General features: G+C 39.7%; 1 protein-coding gene across 4 annotated transcripts in view; it reads right to left on the minus strand.

Annotated features, from left to right (window-relative positions):
- The window catches only part of USPL1 (ubiquitin specific peptidase like 1), a 38,004-nt gene extending 19,592 nt beyond the window's left edge, over positions 1 to 18,412 (minus strand). The window contains exons 1-5 of one of the 4 annotated variants that reach the window (XM_058688478.1): positions 18,037 to 18,412; positions 14,383 to 14,530; positions 13,713 to 13,841; positions 6,203 to 6,848; positions 2,139 to 2,252 (exon numbers count right to left, since the gene is read on the minus strand). In XM_058688478.1, coding sequence (XP_058544461.1) covers positions 2,139 to 2,252; positions 6,203 to 6,848; positions 13,713 to 13,841; positions 14,383 to 14,460 — 967 coding nt within the window. In that variant the 5' untranslated portion in view covers positions 14,461 to 14,530; positions 18,037 to 18,412. Of the gene's footprint in view, positions 1 to 2,138; positions 2,253 to 6,202; positions 6,849 to 13,712; positions 13,842 to 14,364; positions 14,531 to 18,036 lie in introns of all 4 variants that reach the window. The other 3 variants (XM_058688469.1, XM_058688485.1, XM_058688494.1) reach the window with 3 other exon arrangements.
- Positions 18,413 to 20,246: the final 1,834 nt, after the last annotated feature.

Consider the following 20,246-nt stretch of genomic DNA (forward strand, 5'->3'; position numbering starts at 1 on the left):
ACAGATTCTATTTCTCTTTCTTTAGTACTTTCAAACATACACTGACACTCAGAATGAGAACACAAACACTGTATGATTTTAAAATGCTCTTTTTAAGTTTATTTGTATTTATTTAGCACAGATTAGATTTCACTGGTAAGATCTTAAGCTCTAACACAGCACCCAGTACTGTGCAATGAGTAATATGAACACAAACAAGAGAGGAATTCTGCTGTATTAGAAGAGCTGTACGCATGCCCAACTGCTATGACTGCACAAAATAAGAATTTAAAATTCCCTTCTCTGGGGGGTGCCTGGGTGGCTCAGTGGGTTGAGCATCCGACTTCGGCTCAGGTCATGATCTCACGGTTTGTGAGTTCAAGCCCTGCATCAGGTTCTGTGCTGACAGCTCAGGGTCTGGACCCTGCTTCAGATTCTGTGTGTGTGTCTCTCTCTCCCTCTCTCTCTCTTTCTCTCTCTGCCCCTCCCCACTCATGTTCTCTCTCTCTCTCTCTTTCTCAAAAATAAATAAACATTAAAAAAAAAAAAAACCCACAACATTTAAAAATTCCTTCTCTGTTACATAGAAAACCAGGCCCAAGGCAGCAGTGGAGCAAGACACAACCTTGCTCCAAATATAATGATCAGGACTAAGAAGGGTGGCGATTCAGACTTGGGGAGAAACCACTCTCGAATTCAACTGGGAACTGGAGCAGGAACCCTGAATAAAACATCTCCGGTCACTCCAGGAGGGAGGCGATGCCTGCAAAATGCACCACGGGAGCCCCTCAGTCTACACTCTGGTAATCTGATGGAAAAGGCTCCTCTGCGATGAGTATCCACCCAACAGATCAGGGGTTGGGGGTAAGAACAGGGACTGAAGGAACCTCAAGAAAACTTTTAGGCTGACAGCACTGTTCTCTACCTTGATTGTGGTAATGGTTCCACACACCGTACACGTTTAAAAAGAGTTTTACTACATCTAAATTATACTTTGCTAAAAAGGAAAAAAGAATTTTCATCGCATCTGAGATCCTACCTGATAGTAAGTTACAAAAGCCCTTTAGACCTAAAGGAGATAATGCCAAAGATTTGGCAAATTGAATTTCAGTTTATTACTTTAGGGACAGAGGAAACACAAACGTAGGAGCTCACGGAAAACAAAATAATAAAAGTAGGGGACAGAAATGTGAGACCAAAGATACTACCATTTACATGGTTTTTACCATGTAAAAACCAAGGTTTTTTACAAAAAGACCTTGCTTCCAGATGCAGTATCTGAGTCTAATGAAATAGATTTTTCTCACTGAGAGAAAAATTTGAAGGCATTGATATTTTATATAATTTAATATGGCTAACATACTAATAGAGGTATCCTGTATTTTTTACCACAACACAGTATTAGTAGAAGAGTCAATACAAGGATAAAGAGAAATAAAACAAAAAGACAATACCCTTTAAAAAACAATCACTACTGGCTCTTCTTTGCAATACCCAAAAAATTGAGAAACCCCGGGACTCTAGCACCCCTAGCTCCACGTTGCTCCAAGGCCAGATCATAGAGAACAAAGCAGGTCTCGTTACTGTGCCCTTCTTAAAAGAAAGCTTTCCCAAAAGCTCATCAGGATATTTCTCCTCATATTCTCTTGGTGAAAATTGGGTACGGCAATTCTTAAACCAATCCCCGGCAAGGGAAGTCCAATTACTATGGCTGGGTTTAGATCAGAGATTCTCAACCCTGTCCATCCTTAAGAATCACACGGGGCTTCTAAGCCGCATCCCTGAGATTCTTATTTAATGGACGTCAAGTACTTTTCAATGCCCTAGGTACTTTTTAATGCATCGTCAAGGTTGAAGACACTGAATCAGTCTACTGGAGGTAAGTATTAGAAAAGCAACCAATGGTGTCCACCCCGAGTATCCACCTGATTCTGAGAACTGCATCCACTCTCAAGGGTAGAACACAAGCCTGCACATTCATACGGGACACCTCTACCCAACAAATGATTTAACCAGCGGGAGGCTCCTAAACGAAACTACACAGATTTTTTCTCCCAAGAATCTAATCACCCAAAGTAATAAAATAGTGTATTTCCTTATGACGTAAGGATTTCTTTATGGTAGATGAGTAATACAGTTAAATTACACAAATTACTTACCTAATGTGCATCTAAGCTGAGGCTGAAGCCTAATGAAAATTTCATCTCTGACTTCATTCAGACAGGTCTCTATCTTTGCAAATACTTCTGAAGGAAGCTTTTTACAATCTCCATCTAAAAATGAAATACAGATTATCGACTTCTCATCAATCTGTATCTTCCACAGAAAATTAAGACATTACCAAGAATGAAAGTTCATCAGAGTCAATACACTTTGTAGAGACGAATGTACCATTTACTGCCTTAATATTTCCTCAGCCCAGCATCATTACTGGCAATTCCATGAGCTAACATCTTTGTGCTTGAGTAAATCTCAGTGAAAAGCTTTCCTCATCCAAATAACCACAGGCCTGGCAAAAGAGCTAAGCTTTCAGATAGTCTGCCTACCTCTGAAACAGCTGAAGCTACGTCTTGTCTTGTGATTATTACTTATGTTAGAGACATCTAGTCATTTATTTTTTTGTAGAACTTTTATCAAACTTAGCCAGATCACAGGAGCAGATAAAAGTATAATTATTTCCCAAACTAACATTTGGTATATATAGCTCCCTCCTTCTATTGTCTCTGGGGGGTGGTGGACGGTGAAGGAGTCTTCAATGACAGCATAATGTTTACACAGTTCTGCTTACTTAATGTTTACACATCCTGCTTACTTCACACGAATTTGCATCATTAAAAATTTTGTAGGCTAGTTATTACACTCCAACTGAACCACAGTTTTATTAACAATTTCCCTAGTGCCGGACGTCTAAGTTGCTTCTTTTTTCACTATTGCAAATACTATCATGATAAACGACTTTGGGGCACATACCTGTCCACGTTTTTATTCATTTCTTTAGGGTTAAAGTCCTCCTAGTGGAACTACTGTGACCGAAACTAAGCTTAATAAGAAAACTATTTTGAATCAAAGCCACCATATGCACCTGCCTCTAGTTACTCTTAAGCTACAAACGATTTCACCGAAACCTCCTACAAATAATTCATACAGCCTGACCACACTCTGTTGGTATGTTTTACTACGAAAATACCTGGATTTCCCTATAATATGAAGTAAGCATAAACTGGAACTTTTATTTGACCATTCCAAAAAGAGAAGAGAAAACTTACAATTCAAAGTAAGTCAACTTAAACGTAATTACAACCACATTATGCAAGCTACAACTACTCTGTTAAAAAATTAATGACTGAACATATAAAATGGGTGAAGTACACAGAATTAAGAGTATACTTATTGTGATGAGCACTGAGTAATACACGGAACTGCTGAATCATTATATTGTACACCTGAAACTAACATAACACTGGATGTTAATTATAGCGGAATAAAAAAAAACACAAAAAATAAAGTGGCTATGCTTTATAAAAAAATAAACATAATTAAAATGAATGCAAGTCCATTTTGAACGAGAAATATGCTCTTCTGCAATAATCAACTGAACTGTCAGCTAACTCCGTACTGGGGTTCCTGTAATCATAGAAATACAAAGAAAAAACAAAAGCAAAAATGCTCGTGAAAAACTGGATTTTAAAAATTACAAAAAATTCAATCTCAAGGAAACTCGAATTGAAACAAAATATCTGACAAAATGATAACTTTTAAAATGTTTATACCCAAAGGTGATCTGAGTGCTCTGGGACGTTTTCTTCTACATATAATGGAATCATATGTTGATATAACCCTTCTGTAAAGCCTTTCAGAAAGATTCTTTATATTCACATTTTAATATCCCTTCTAGGATAAAATCAGCAGTGGATTCAAAGGATATATGGATATTTGTCAGGAAGCTTATTCATAACTGAAAAAATAAGAAGCAGCCTGAATGGTCAACAATATATATGGAAGTACAATATATATATTTTACATATGCAGGACGTACATATAAAAGACTGCAACACCAAAGTCACGCTGAATAAACGTAAGGATTCTTGCCCCTCCCAGAGAGAAAGACCTCAAAAAGCCACAATAATTAAAATAGTGTGGCATCGGTGCAGGGACGGAAACATGGTCAACAATGGGGGAACTATGTATAAGACTGATGTAACAGATTGCATTAACCAAAAACAAGATGAAAAAGGTGAGGATTCTTGGGAAAACAATGTGTAAGATTTATATAAAAGACTGCATTGCATGATCAAAACCAAGCTGAATAAAGAGGAGGCTTCTCATACTTCCAGGCAGCAAGACCTAAAAAACCCCAATAATTAAAAGAGTGTGGTGCTGACACAAGGACAAAGTAACCAAGAAAACAAAACTGAAAAATAAATGGATGGCTATATGACAGAGGTGGCCTGGCAGGTAAATTGAAGAAAAAAGCGGAGCTGGACAATGGGGAGAAAAGGGATCTTTATCACGCACAAAAGGTAACTTTAGCTGAATTAAAAATTCCATGTTGGGGTGCCTGGATGGCTCACTTGGTTGAGCATCCTACTTTTGGTTTCGGCTCAGGTAATGATCCCACAGACTGTGGGTTTGTTCGAGTCCCACGTCGGGCTCTGCGCTGCTGGTGTAGAGCCTTCTTAGGATTCTCCTTCCCTCTCTCTCTGCCCCTCCCCGCTTGCACGCACTCTCTCCAAATAAATAAAACTTTAAAATAATTCAATGTCAACCACAAATCTTTCTGACTTTTCAGTGAAAATATAGGTGAATAACTTTCTGATCTTGGGAAAAGGAATGACTCCTTTTAAATGTCCTATTACTAGCTACAAAAGGAAAGATTAACAATTTCTGTACAAAAGATATCTTTAGAAAAGTGAAAACACAAGATACAAATTGGGAGATTTAGCAACACATACCTGATACAAAGATAACAACAAAGACCTATAGAAATCAAACAAATAAGAACATGACAACTGAACAAATAGCGGTAAGACACAGGCATTTCACAAGAGGGAACATATGATCAATGCTACACATGAAGAGCTGTCCAACCTCTTTAAAATTTGGGAAAGGCAGAGAGGTTGGTGGAGGATGGGCTAAACAGGTGAGGGAACTAAAGAGTGATGAGCACGGGGTGATGAACAGAACTGCTGAATCACTCTAGGGTACTTCTGAAACTAACATAACACTGTGTTAACTGGAATGAAAATAAAATTTGGGAAAGGCAAATCAAGACGACAACCCATTTTACATCAAATAGCAAAATTCTCCAAATGTGAAAATAACCAAGGGAGAATATATGGATCGGGAAGACAAGAAGGAAGATCTCTTGCACATTGTTAACGGGAGTGCTGGTACGTGCACTTTGGAAAACAATCTGCCATTGTCTTGTCAATCTGAACTCAGATTTGATTCCATTTCTACGGTATACTCAAGAGAAACTCTCTAGATGAGCCCAGGTATTTACAATGGCAAAAAACAACTCAATGACAGTTGAATGAATAAATATACTGATATATTTACAAAATGTAAATTTATAGCAACAAAAATTAACAAACTACCAATACATGCCAACCTCACAGATAAATCTTTATAAAAAGAAAAACAAGGCCCCAGAAGACATACCGTACAACATCATTTGTATAAAGTTCAAAACAAACTAAAGTAGGCAATATACTGTTTAGCAATACATACATAAAAGAAAAAAACGGAATGATAACACATATTTGGGAATAATGATTTCCCCTAGGGGAGATGGAGGGTGGGACGGGGAGGAACACATAGGAGGTTAAATAATCGAGAATATACTAATTCTTCTTGAGTTGGGAGGTGGCTTCATGGGTATCCTATTTTATAAGAAAAAAACTATATATGCCCTTAATTGAGAATAGAGATTTTGGGGGAGTTGTGGGATAACGAGTGATGTGTATCTGTATCTTTTCCACACGTATGAAACAAAACTGAAGATCAACCTCTGTGGCTCAGTCGGTTGAGCTTCCAACTTCAGGTCAGGCCATGATCTAATGATTCGGGAGTTCAAGTCCTGCACCAGGTTCTCTGCCGTCAGCGCACAGCCCACTTCCGATTCTCTGTCTCCCTCTCTCTCTGCCCCTCCCCCACTCACTCTCCCTCTCAAAAATAAAAACGTGAAAATAAATAAAGAGAGAAATAAAATATTATTACCAACCTTTCACTCCTTCCAATTGACTGGTGTGCAGAAGCTTGCTTGCTTGGTTATACTTCGTAAACAACCGCCAGAACACAGATTCCTCATTAGAACACAGGCCAGTCACAGTGTTCTTTAACCCTTCCAAGTGCACCAGTGCTGACAGAATACAGTCTAACCAACAGAGAGCATTAGCATTTTTCCATTGGACATAGGAAGACTGGCAAAGTGACGTACATTTGCTCTCCAACAGCATTTCCAGTTCAGATGTGCATCTTTCATTGCGAGGGGAAATCCCTCCAGTTCCAGAAACATCAACTGTAGTAGGAGCTTCTTCAGCAGCCATGTGAATAACATCAGCCTCCAAAGTCTCATTCTGTTCCAAGGAACCAACTGTCCTGTCTGGGTGCTGTGGTCCACTGTGTGGTGAATCAGGTAAGCTTGATGAGGTTTCACCATACGCTTCTCCATCGCGTTTGCTGTTCAAACCTTGCTCACCGTCAGTAACAGTGTGATTTTTAGTCTTTTTGGCATTTGCTAAAAGAGGTGAATCTTTATAGCCGGTTTCCAAGAACTTTCTTTTTTGAGACTTATTTGGAGTGTGATAATCTTCCAAATCAGGGGAAATTAAGTTATTAAGTGATTTAGAGCCCAAAGGGTAGATGCACTAGAAAGAAAAAATAAAATGATAAAAACTACAAAAAAAGTCAAATAAGCTCAAGTTTTATATTACAGTTTCTATGTCGTGAAATGTATGTATAAAATTTCAGCATTAATATAATTTTATCAATCTAAATTTAAAGGACCTAGGAATTTAACCAAAATTTTGGCCCCCAAAAGAGTTAAGCTTCCCTAGTTAAATTGAACAATCAAGGGTTTAATCTGATCCACACCAGAGTAAGCTAACAAGGAAAACATACATTTTTCTGCTTTAATAAAAAATCTAATGCTGAGTGAATTAACAATTTCAACAATTTAAAGAAACATTCTATGATGAGTGTTACTCCTTTTGGGGCAGGTACACTGCATAACATTACAAACTGGAAAAGTGTTTTCAAATAAAAAAAAGCTGCAGGAGTAATTTCTGTGTCTCTTAATTTTAAAACTGAATCTTAGGGGCGCCTGGGTGCCTCAGTCAGTTGAGCGTCTCTAGATTTCGGCTCAGGTCATGATCTTGTGGTTCATGGGATAAAGCCCTGCATGGGGCTCTCTGCTGACAGCACAGAGCCTGCTTGGGATTCTCCCTCTGCCCCTCCTCCACTTGCACTCTCTCAAAATAATAAATAAATGTTAAAAAAAATAAAACAGTATTAATCAGAAAGCACATCAGCATTACCAATTTTACATCCTTACTGGATCTAAGAGTCAATCTGGGTGAATTTTAACAACTTCATCAAATCTCACTATGTATTAACACAATTTCAGCCAAATATCAAAAGTGTAGACAAATCACTTAGTTTGAAAACTAGCAAAATATTTTAAAAAACAAATTCAAGAAATCTATATACTATGTGTCATTTAAAATGCCTTCTACACAAGCATGCTAACTGCTACCCTGGTGGCCTCTAATGAGCTACAGAACTACCCCACCTGGTATTCACACCCTGATAGGGTCAGTCCCCCCAACATAACGCTCTGGGTTTAGCCATGTGACCAGCTTAGATGGGATGTTACCAAGCATGATGCACGTGGAAGCCTGGTAAGTATAGGCTCATTGGGCTAGTCCTTTTGGAACCCTCCTTCTGGAACACGCTCTCTCAAAGAAGTCCCATCCATCATACTGTGAGGAGCCCAAGTAGCCCCATGGAGAAACCCTTATGGAAAAGAACTGAGATCTTGGCTGACTGCCTATGCGGAGTTCCCTGTTGGCAAACAGTACTGACACCAGCCATGTGGACATTTTAGGTGTCCCAGCCAACAGCAGGTAAAGTGTTAAGAACTACCTGGGGAGCCCACAGAATCATGAGGAATAAGTAAAGCCATTAAGTATTTTTAGTCACTAGGTTTTGAGCAACAGACACTGAAATGCATTAAACGCTTTCATTTAAAGTACAGCTGCTTCTATACAAGTGAACGCCATTAACACTGTACTAAGGAAATTCTTTAGTTCAACAGGGTAAGTTCTGGATTCTTCTGTTACCAACTAGTAATGCACTCACCATCAGCTAACAACTTGTCTCTCAACTTTATGCCCTGAGATTATTTCCTAAATCCTACCATATGTCAGAAAACAGAGAACACTTTAAAAGCGATAGCAACTATATATTCATAGGTATAGACAGGTATATATATATATACAGAAAAAATGAAAGCAGGACCTCAAAGAGATACTTGCACACCCTTATGCATTGTAGCACTATTCACAATAGCCTAGAGGTGGAATCAACCCAAATTTCCATGAATGAACAAACGGATAAAGAAAATGTGGTATAGTCGGGGGGGGGGGGGTGCCTGGGTGGCTCAGTTGGCTAAGAAAATGTGGTATATACATACGGTGGAATATTACTCAGCCCTAAAAAAGTAAAGGAATCTGTCACAAGCCACAACATGGATAAACACTGAGGACTAAGAGTCAGTCACAAAGACAAATATAGTATGATTCCACTTACATGAGGTACCTAAAGTAGTCAAATCCATACAGACTAAAAGTAGAATAGTGACTGCCAAGGGGTGGGGGGAGGGAAAGGGCGAATTGTCATTCAGTGGGTACAGAATTTGAGTTTTTCAAGACGATAAAGTTCCAGAGATCTGTCGCACAATAACGGGAATATAAGTAACACTCCCGAACTGTACACTTAAAAATGATTAAGATGGTAAAATTCATAGTTTTTTTTTTTACATTAAATGAAAAAAAAAAATTACAACAAATTTAAAACCAAAAAATCTTAATCGGTCTCAAACAGAGTTAAAATAATGTTGTGCACATCCTACCAGCACCCCTTCTTAATTAAAAGCAATAAACCATAGGGCACCTGGGTGGCTCAGTTAAGCGTCCAACTCTTGATATCAGCTCAGGTCAAGATCTAACCATCGTGAGACTGAGCCCTGCGTCTGGCTCTGCACTGAGCGTGGAGCCTGCTTGGGATTCTCTCTCTCCCTCTCCTTCTGCCCCTTACCTGCTCCTGCTCTCTCTCAAAATAAATAAACTTAAAAAAAAAAAAAAAAAAAAAAACACACAAAAAACCATTAAGGGCCCTGGGGCTGCAAAATTCAGTGGCCTAGATGGTTTCCCCCCTACATTATTTGAAAATATCTTAACTGACTTTTCAATCTATAATTTGTGGTCCAATCATAGGGCAAATTTAAAACATCATTTGTCCTTGTCCTGATTTTTCCCTCTTGTAAATTAATGCTTTTGGATGTTTATCTCTTTTATACGTCAACTTTAGGTCTTAATATGCCACAGAAGTTCTTGGCTTGTCTTCAAAAAAAGGGAAAAGTCATAAAACAATACACAGAGTGCTAATTTCTCCATCTAGCCCAACCATGTAAAAGCTTTCAAAATCTAATGCTGCCTCTTTCACTGATTTTGTTGAGTAGCTTAAACAGATTCCCGTTTTTAATCCTGCAAAACAGAAAAAGGAAAACATTGCACACTACCTTACATTTGGAAAATTATCTTAAGGTATGGCCAGAAACAAGTTATAAAAATAATTTACAAAAAAAGTAATAATTAATTTACATTCATTTTACAAATGAAAAAAAACAAACAGGAAAATGAGTTTTTTGATGGCTTAACACTAAAGACTTAAGAGCCTTATAAAGTTCATGTTTAAAAAAATAAACTAAATAAGTGTTCCAATAAAAGACTAAATAATGGAATACTCAAAAAAAAAAAAAAGAGAAAGAAAGAGAGAAAAGATAAGTTAAAACTCCCTACAGTTTGAAAAAACTTGAGTTTCAATTTATTAATTTGGAAGCAGAGTTTGAACATTAGTGCTTTTTTCAAACCAAGAAACTTCTGATCAAGAGGGGTTTCCCATGTGGTTTACAATTTGGCAACTGAAAGCAGAATGTTCAGTGGACTCCAAATTTTATAATAAAACCCTACAGAAATTAACAAATTGATTCAAAGGTCTTCTAGACCAGGGATCAGCAAACTTTACCTGTCAAAGGCCAGATAAATATGTTAGGCTTTGCAAGCCAGTCAATGTCTGTCATTAACTACTCAAGTCTGCCATTATAATATAAAAGCAGCCACAGACAATACAAAAATGATAGGGTATAGCTAAGTTCCAATAAAATTTATTTATAGACACGGAAATCTGAAATTCACAGAATTTTCATGTATTACAAAAGAGTATTCTTTTCATGTTTTCCTAATCCTTTAAAAATCCGTTCTTAGCCTGTGGGTGTCATACAAAGTGTTTGCTGACTCCTGGTGTAAACCAATCTACCTCATAAAACATACCGGGCTCTTACCGATTAGAACATTTTCTAAAATTTAGATAATAATTACTTTAAAGTTCTCTTTTTATATTTGCAAAGTTTATACTTAATATTCTTGGTTATATGTTTTCTTCCTCATCACTTAAAAAGAATGCTTCAAAACTAAAAATGCAAATACCTCTAACTTTACGAGCCAAAACCTAATGTCCTGAGGACACGGACCTCTCCATTATGGTAGTCTGTGGTTAAAGAACTCTACTGAAATATTATACATTGTTTGGAAGAGCGGAAAAAAGTAGTTTTTTTTCTAGGGAGATTTTCTCTCTTCAATATTCACCTTTCTACAACTCTGTTCTGAGCTAGCTAATGAGTAAACTCTCTGCATAGTCCGCTGTTAGGATAAGCCGTCCAACCTAAAATCAAGCCCTCTAATGGTGCGACAGAGCCCATGTCTGCTCAAAGGAGAGCAGCTCTCCAGCAATTCCGTGACACTTTCTATTTTCCCCTCACTACTGGATACAGTCAGCATACAAACATGCTGTTGTTTTTCCCAACTTAAAAACTTCCTCTTCCAGGTACCACCTCACATCGATATTTCTCAGTTCTTCCTCTCCCAATTTTCTATCACTCACTGCAATCAAGCTTTTATCATTAATACTTAACCCAAACTATTCTCATTAAGGTCCTCAATGACCTACAACACTAGCCAATGGTGAGTATTCATCCTCATTGAGTTCTTACTGGCATTGAAAGTAAATAATTTCTTCTTAAATATTTTTTCACTTGACTTCCAGGACAAAATTGTCTCCTTTCTGGGTTTACTCCTACCTCACTGTCTATTTCTCTCACCCTTTCCCTGGTTCCACTTCACCTCCCCACACTCTTAATGCTGGAGTATAACAGGGCTCAGTCCTTGAATCTCTACCCATGCTTCTAGGTAAACTCATCCACTGTCATGGTTCAATTATATACATGCTGATGACTCCCAAATTTATCGAACTTCACTCTCCACCTAATAGCAGACACACAGATCCAACCATTTATTCCATATACCCTCAATATCAGATATCTGTCTCGAGTTTGACTTGGTGCTGGCCTGATCTTCCCCTAAAATCTTCGTCTTCCCAAAGTCTTTCTCATCTCAGTGACTGGCAACTCCATACTTCCAATTATTCAAGTCAAAAATCTGGGAATCATCCCCGATTCCTCTCTCTCCTACTATGTATCTATCCCAATCTTTCAGCCAATACTTTTTGGATCTACTTTCAAAATATGTAGATAACCCACTCATGTCTCATCACCTTAGCCACTACTTGCTCCCCACGGAATACTCCAATTGCCTTCCAACTAGTTAGTCTCCCTGCTTCCAGTCTTGGCCATTACAGATACTTTCAACAAAGCAGCCACAATGATCCTTTTAACATGTAAATCAGATTATGTCACTCCCTGCTATGGTTCTTCATTTCAGTCACCGTAAAAGCCTGGTAAGAAAGACCCTGCTGGGTCCAACCTCTTCCCCATTATTTTTCTGACCCATCTTCTAGGACTCTGCCTCACTCCCTCAGATCCAGCTCTGCTAGTTTCCTTGCAGTAGAACACGCGCAGGCACCCCCCCATCCACCGCCCCTCACAGGGCCTTCGATCTGCTACTCTCCCTGCCTGGAAAGCTTGTTCATCCCACATCCACATGGCTTGTTTGTCTTCATCTTTCAGGTCTTTGCTCAAATGCCTCTCAATGAAGAGTTCCCTTCGCCACTCTGTTTAAAATTGCAAACTACAGGGGCGCCTGGGTGGCGCAGTCGGTTAAGCGTCCGACTTCAGCCAGGTCACGATCTCGCGGTCCGTGAGTTCGAGCCCCGCGTCAGGCTCTGGGCTGATGGCTCGGAGACTGGAGCCTGTTTCCGATTCTGTGTCTCCCTCTCTCTCTGCCCCTCCCCCGTTCATGCTCTGTCTCTCTCTGTCCCAAAAATAAATTAAAAACGTTGAAAAAAAAAAAAAAAAATTTTAAAATTGCAAACTACACATTCCCGAACATTCCATTCCCTGGGCTTTATTTTTCCCCACAGCACTTTTCATCACCTCACACACAAAAAATATAACTTACTTATTGATTTTCTTTCCTACTCTAGAACGTGACCTTCTTGAGGTAAGAAATTTTTGCTTTTTCACTGTATCCCAGCCTTTGGAACAATGCCAATATGGTGACACTCGAAAAAAAATTTACTGAATAAATGCAAAAAGAAATTTATTTCTATTTGTGAGAATGCCTGGGATTTTCTTCAAGTTATACCCAGCAAAAGTATCCATCACCAACAGTGTGATTTAGTTTAGTATTTTGCAAATTTGGCTGATCATCAGCCTCACCCTAAAAATTACAAAACTATAAAATTCTGGGTCAGCTCTACCGAATGAGCATCTGGGTGTGAGATCCAGAAATTTTTAAAAAGTACTCCAAGTGACTCTGAAGAACTGTTACTTTACCTGGAATAAAACATATCTGAAATTAAAAGACTATGTTCCAATTACAGTTCTGCTACTTTAGGAAGATCTTATGTTCCCAAACCCTCTGTATCTGATTTCTTAATCATAAAATGGAACTATCTACCTTGCAAAACTTTGAGAACTAAATACGTAGAGAACAATTTCATCAACTGTCAAGTACAATAAAATGTGGAGTATTATGGAGTTTAATGAGCTCCTATATAAAAGCTGTACCACTGGAAACGAAGTCTATAATTAATTCTAAAAGATATTTAGATCCTTAAGGACTTTCAGTTAATAACTTTTCCAGTAAGTTCCAAAGTTTATAAACCAAAGAGGTGAAAGACTATTATATACCAACAACTAACAAGGACCCCCACAAGGTTAATGGGAAAAAAAAAAAAAAATCTTGAAATGTAGATTCTCTTCTCATTAAGTCTAATGATAATAAAAACAAATACCTTCATGCAATACCCCAGGGAAATAACTGAAGTGGAAAAATAACACAAAATATTTAAAACTGTACACCGGACAGATCTAGAAACTCTGATTATCTATTAAAAATGTACACTCTGAAAGATACAAAACGAGTACAAATATAAATACGGAAGAAAAAAGCAAAAAGCTAAAACCTTGATACTATCTAAGATTAATACTTTACCTGCAGATCCTCACACAAAAAGACAGATTCTTGAAAACTAATTCGGTAAGTCTTTAAGGCTTTTAACTTTCCCTTCTCTCTACAAGCAGGACAATACCCATCGGACGGGACTTTAGCTGAATCATAATTCTAAAAAAGAAATAAAGTAAATTAAAATACAGACATTCCTAAATTATATCAAATTACAAAAAGTTAAACGAAAAAGGAACCAGAAAAAAATTACAATTTTCACCTGGAAGTGTTCTGGCTAGATATTTTAAACACGGCAAATAAAAGAAAAGCACATAGGCTTAAAATACAGCTACTAGTCCAAAAAGAAATGTATTACAGTTTTAAATATTAAGTTGTAAGTGCTAAAAATAGCATCAGTTTTATGTGCAAGAAAAAAGTAATGTCAACTGCCAGGGAAAATGTATGTTCCATATTTTCAGAGAATAATAAACCACAAGGTCTATGTTCTATTTCTACTTTCACATACCAATAAAACACAGAGAGGTAAACACATTAAAATAATCTTTCGCCATTGCTTAAGATTTCCGTGGAAGATATAATTTTTTAGAAGTTAATTGGAAAATTAAAACCAAATTTAAATCTCTAAAAAAAGGAGGAAAAAACCCAACTTTGCACTGAGGCAAAAAATAAGTTCACTAACTTTTCCCAAATACCCCACCATGTGGAGTGAAGATATCCCTATATCAGCCCCTGGTCCAATCACTGGCAAACCATTTCCAATCTTCGGGGAATCCATCACTCCGAGTCATTGGCTAATTTATGTCACTTGAAACATGTCAATATCACTAAGGATTTTTCAATGAACCCTGGAAAAAAAAAAGTCAATAGACAATTAAATAAAAAATTCTATTTACCTTGAAAAAGAGCTATGCTATAAGATGTATATATATTAAATATACTTTGAAACCATATGTCTTAAGATAAACATATTCTAAAATTGTAATCTTGACGTGAAATCAAATAACCTATACATAGAAACCTGGCAAATTTGTTGGAAGAGGGCAGACTGGAAACAGGACCAAGTTTCAGACTTACTTGTAAGCAAATTTATTAAAACTTACAAAAGAAGGTAACTATTCTTTAAAGCAAATTATACTGACCAGAGTTTGAAAACTCAAGTTCTTAGAGTCTATGCATAATCTGAAACAAGTAATGTCAGTGTTATATTAGAAGGTGCTTTAAAGACTCAGGATCTTTTGTGCCATTGCTTGACAGACACAAAAGAACCCCATAAATTCCTATTGCTTTCAACCACCAAGAACAGGTCACCAAGAGGATAATGCTATTTTTTTTAAGTTTCCACCAATATACTATTTTATAATAAATGAACTGTACCCGACAAAAATGTAAACACTGTAATAGTACAAATTAGGTATTTAACAAGCTTGGTTTGAGTGTTAATTTCATGGAGTAGAATCACATTCAGTAAAGTTGAAATTATGAGACTGGAGCTCAGTAGAAGGAAAAAATAATTGTTAAGAGTAGTTTAGATATGTGTTTAAAATATAGGGAAACCAGATACAAAAGACCTATAGCAGAGAACAGCAGGGATGTTGTAAAATAATTTCAAGCAAAAGTCTTTCCCAAATCTAAGAATTCATCATTCTATGACAACCATGTCCTGGGAAACTGTGGCTCGCAGATTCACTTTAAAAACCAGTGACACTATTCTGTTCCAGATATATAAACTTTACATGTCTTTCAAGCCGAGGAATAATGTCAAAAATAAAAATGTTTAAGAAGAAAAGTGTAAGTGAATCTCAATTCCCTCTTCCTAAAGAAATATATTGAGGGGCGCCTGGGTGGCGCAGTCGGTTAAGCGTCCGACTTCAGCCAGGTCACGATCTCGCGGTCCGTGAGTTCGAGCCCCGCGTCAGGCTCTGGGCTGATGGCTCGGAGCCTGGAGCCTGTTTCCGATTCTGTGTCTCCCTCTCTCTCTGCCCCTCCCCCGTTCATGCTCTGTTTCTCTCTGTCCCAAAAATAAATAAAAAACGTTGAAAAAAAAAAAAAAAAGAAAGAAATATATTGATATGGCAGGACTTCTCAACTACAGCACTATAAACATTTTGGACCAAATAATTCTTCATTGTGAAGGCTATCCTTTCCCCGTATGATGTTCAGCGGCATCGCTCACTCCTACCTACTAGATGCCAGTGTTACTCACTCCTCAGTTGTGACAAAGTCTCCAGACACTGCCAAAAGACCCCTGGGAGGCAAAACTGCCCCACTGAGAACCACTGCCAAAATGATCCAAGTAAGGGGCACATGGGTAGCTCTGCCAGTTAAGCATCCGATTCCTGATTTCGACTCACTGCATGATCTCACGGTTCATGAGTTCGAGCCCCAAGTCTAGCTCTGCGCTTCACAGCGCGGAGCCTGCCTGGGACTCTCTGTCTCTCTGCCCCTCCCCTGCTTGCATTCTCTCTCTCTGTGTCAAAGTAAATAAATAAACTTCTAAAAAAAAAAAAAAAAAAAAGATAAAAGTTTGGTGCTTTTACTTTATAAGCTCCTCACAGAAAACACAAATTTATCATTTTTGCTCTGTTCTATTTATAATGTACTTACAAAAGGCAACAAACTAGACAGAAAAGAGTCCCAACTGCTTATGGTTCCAGAGTGGCCAAAAGCATGGGCTTTACAACAGCAGACCTGGGTTCAGAAATTTGTTACACTGGTTTGTTCTAAGAATTAAATACATATATAATGCTAGGCACCTGAACACACAATACGTTTTAACTACTATTTGTTTGGTGCTAATTTTATACTTTACCCAATAGAAACTATGGAGCCCATCTTGTATTATTCTGCACTATTCTCAAAAGAAACTGGTAGAACCTGGTACGCTATAATCCTTGAATAAGATGTTTTTAATGAAAATTTCCATCTGCCTGTGAGATCTAGAAAAACTTTTTTGCCCTGTTTTGTTTTGTTTTTTTTTTTTTCTCTCTCTCAATTATAAAAGTAAAAATAAGAAGCCTTCAAATCTGCTCTGATCCTGATCTCAGCAGCCAACATTTCAATGGGACAAGCAGAGAGGCTGGTGGTTGAAATTCTGACTAGGCAAAACCTGGCAAAAGAAAACGGATTTAAAAAAAAAAAAAATAGCAGAGGTGAGCTATCCAGGACTTTCAAAAACAATTTACTTTGTCTTATACACAAAACCCTGGGGGTGATTCTTGCAAGTTGATCTGCCCTCAATGATGGGTCTCCATTGTTCTCGCTACAAACATAACCTGCTCCTCTTTCTTGTATCTCACCTAGATTTTGGCATCTTCACCCTTCCAAATACACACACTAGACAATTCGAGCGGTTCTCTAAACTTTCACTTCCCACTCCCTCCTGTCCAAGTTCTGTGGAGAATTCTTGGGAGGCATCTCAAATCCCACCTCTTTCCATCCGATCCCCACTCCGTATTGCCGCCAAAGTAACGCTAGCATAAAACAAGTCTGAGTCTGTCACGGCTCAGCTTAAAATCATTTACCCCAACCTGATTGTAGGAAAGTCCAAACAGCTCAGTATGGACCTAAGGGTAGGACTATGACCTTAAAACTCACCGTACTTGAGACCGACCAACCCGGCTTTCCAGTCTTACCTTCCTCTCCTCCACTTCAACCTCAGCACCTTCCTTCTGACTCCCTCTTTTTCATTATTTCGGGGAGCCACTGATACTCCAGGAGCCCCAGTGTGAATGCCTAGCCCAGTATGAACCCAGTTACAGCACAAAGAATATGTAAAGTTGCCCCTGGGTATGACGAAAGATATGCAATTAAGCTTCTTTCACAGCCCCGTGTGCACAGTGGGGAAACCCAGAGAACCAGCGGCTCCGAGAAGAGCCTCAAACTTTACATCTGAGCTTGCCCTCCAAGACCAAGAGAGCTCAGCACATGAATTATCAAAGGTAAGACCACAGTAAACTTGAAGCCGAGGACTGGGGTCGGCTTTGGGTGCCCGACCCTCCAGAATCAGATGCACAGGACCAAGACCTGTCAGTTTGAAAACCAAACCTTGGAAACCCAAGGTGCAGGGTTCCGTTAACTCTCCCCATCTCCACGCTCTTTGGAAGAACGAAACACAAAACAACTCTGGTTTCTCTTCAGCATTTACCTCTCTGAGCCAAAACGAATCAGTAACTCTCTACCTTAATCGCCAACCCTTCCCCCCCGAGCCCAGTCCCAGCCCCTCCCTTCCCTCTCCCAGCCTAGCCCACCTTTCAGCGCGCGGACCCCCCCAGCGGCAGTCCCTTTTCCCCAGCTCTGTGCCCCCCTTCCCTACTTCGGGAGCTGAAGGAAACCACTTCCTCTCCTCCCTTACCTGCCGCGTGCACGCTCCTTCTTCACACCGGGTCGCTCCGAACTCCTGTTCCAGCTTGGGTCCACACCACCCCGTGCAACGTTCAACCCACGTTCCCCCCGGCCCGCTCCTCCCCCACCGGCCTCTCCGCTCGCAAAGCGGCTTCCGGTTTGAGTCCGCGGCAAAAGAATTCCCCTTCCTGCTCGGCGCGGGGCCTGAAAGTTCGTCAGCGTGGCGGGGAAGGTGAGAAGGGGAGCACTTCCGGACGGCCTCTGCAGAGGCGTGGCTGCCCGCCCGGCTGTCGCAGCCGCAGTTTCAGCCGCGGCGACGGCTAGGGGCGGGGCCGGTGGCTGCCGAGCCCGGCATCTGTGAGTGGCTGGGTTTGGGGAGGCGACGTTTCTGGAAGCTGCTGGAAAGCGCTCGAGTGGCGGAGGTGACGCCGGCGACCAGGGGGTGGGGCGTGATTAAAACTAGTGCGCGCTCGGCAGCGGAGGGATTACGCTGAGGAAAGAGAGTGGCGCGCACCTCGTTGCGCCCGGGCCGACGCGAGCCCGGGTCGGAAGTCGACGCGGCGGAGAGTGACCTGGGTGGGTGGGTGGTGGGGCGAGGGAAGGGCTCCCCAGCCTGCAGAGGCGGAGGGTGCAATGGAGCCTGTCGGCCGGCGCGTCCCTGCAGCGCTGCGGTCTCCACGACGACTGTGGGCCGCGCAAGGCCCCCGTAGTCCGCTCTCCTAAAGCCTCGGTGAGAGCCGAGCAGCCACAGAGTGTGTGTTCACAAAGGGTCACCACACACGGAGCTGCCCCTCCCTGTCTCCCTAAACCCCATCTTCGAGGCCAGGGGCTTTTCTGCCAGGATTCTGGGGTGTTTCTCCTTTCCTCCCTCCCAGATCTTCTAACGGTAAGGGGAGTAGCCAAAGCACAGGGACTTTGCTGTCCACCGCCCGTTTTTGCTAGTCAGCAGCCGATCTGTCCCTGCTGCGTTCATTTTAGCTGCCCTGCCTTGCTTGAACTTAAGAGAAAAGGATAGTTCTCCTGTAGTTGATAAGTTTAAGGCTCTGCTTTCGTAGGAAGGTCATGTGGCTTAAGGGACATCGTGACCGCGTGTGCTATTTCTGAGTTGCATTCTGAATCTTGGGGCAGCATATTCTAGAAGTCCTTTTGGTCGACTGGTTCTATAACCTAGAGTAACAGTTTGGATTTTGTGACCCTGTCGTGACAGAGTAACCACCGTTAGCATTTTGGGCTGGGGGAGGGGGGGATGTTTTTAGTGGTTTCAAACTAAATAACTATATTCTAGAATAATGCTGGTAATTTTGATAGGGCGGTATAGAGGAAACAAGTCCCTTATACCAAGAAATTCTTCAGTAGAAAGGATTTTAGTTGTCCGTACTTATGAATGCATATGGCCAAGAAATCCAGTAGGGAGTTTGTTTTTCCTCCAGACTGAAAACTAGGCTGGTTAATTTTTGCTTACCTTTCTTGTTGTCCTCGATTATTAATATGCTGGTATATTTGTTGTAAGATCTAACTAGTTTTCTCTTTTTTAAATGAATTATGAAAATAGAACATAGCATTTCCTTCTTGAAATAATAGACAAAGTCGGAGCGTTTTTCTTGTTCACCATTGCTATTTCCATTTTCAGGATAGAATACAGGATTATTTACTTATTTATTTATTTATTTATTTATTGTAAATAATGCTTGCCGAATTGTTAACTTCGTAAGTTGAACAAAATAATTGATTCAGTTAAAATTGTAGCTACAATTTTAAGATGGAAAAATCAACATTGCCAAACTGAATTATATCAATGAAACGTTGTTTGTGAAGTTGATTTATAGTCTTGCAGTGCAAATTTGATTTTTTGCCAGGAAAAAATATGTAATAGTGACAGAAACAAAATGGATGTAGGGCTTGGGTTGTGGAAAGAAAAGAGGATTTTAGATATACAGATTTGACTCCAGAATTTTTCCCCCTTGTAAAAGGTAGGAAAAGTTCGGCAAGACTTTCTAAAAGGAGTGATGCTAATAAGGACAATTAGGAGAGGTTGACTAGAAGAAACTCTCCTTTCAGTTGTATTACGGTAGCAGTCCCAGGTTGAAAAAATTGAATACATTCATGCTTTTTCCTTGCGAATGTGTTTGGAATGCCTCTTTCTATGTACACTGGTCCCAGAAAGAGTACAGTTACCTTTCAGTAGAAAGCAATCTCCTCGTCAGCAATGTGGTACAGAAA

Source organism: Neofelis nebulosa, chromosome 1, assembly GCF_028018385.1.
Source record: "Neofelis nebulosa isolate mNeoNeb1 chromosome 1, mNeoNeb1.pri, whole genome shotgun sequence".
Classification (NCBI taxonomy): Eukaryota; Metazoa; Chordata; class Mammalia; order Carnivora; family Felidae; genus Neofelis; species Neofelis nebulosa.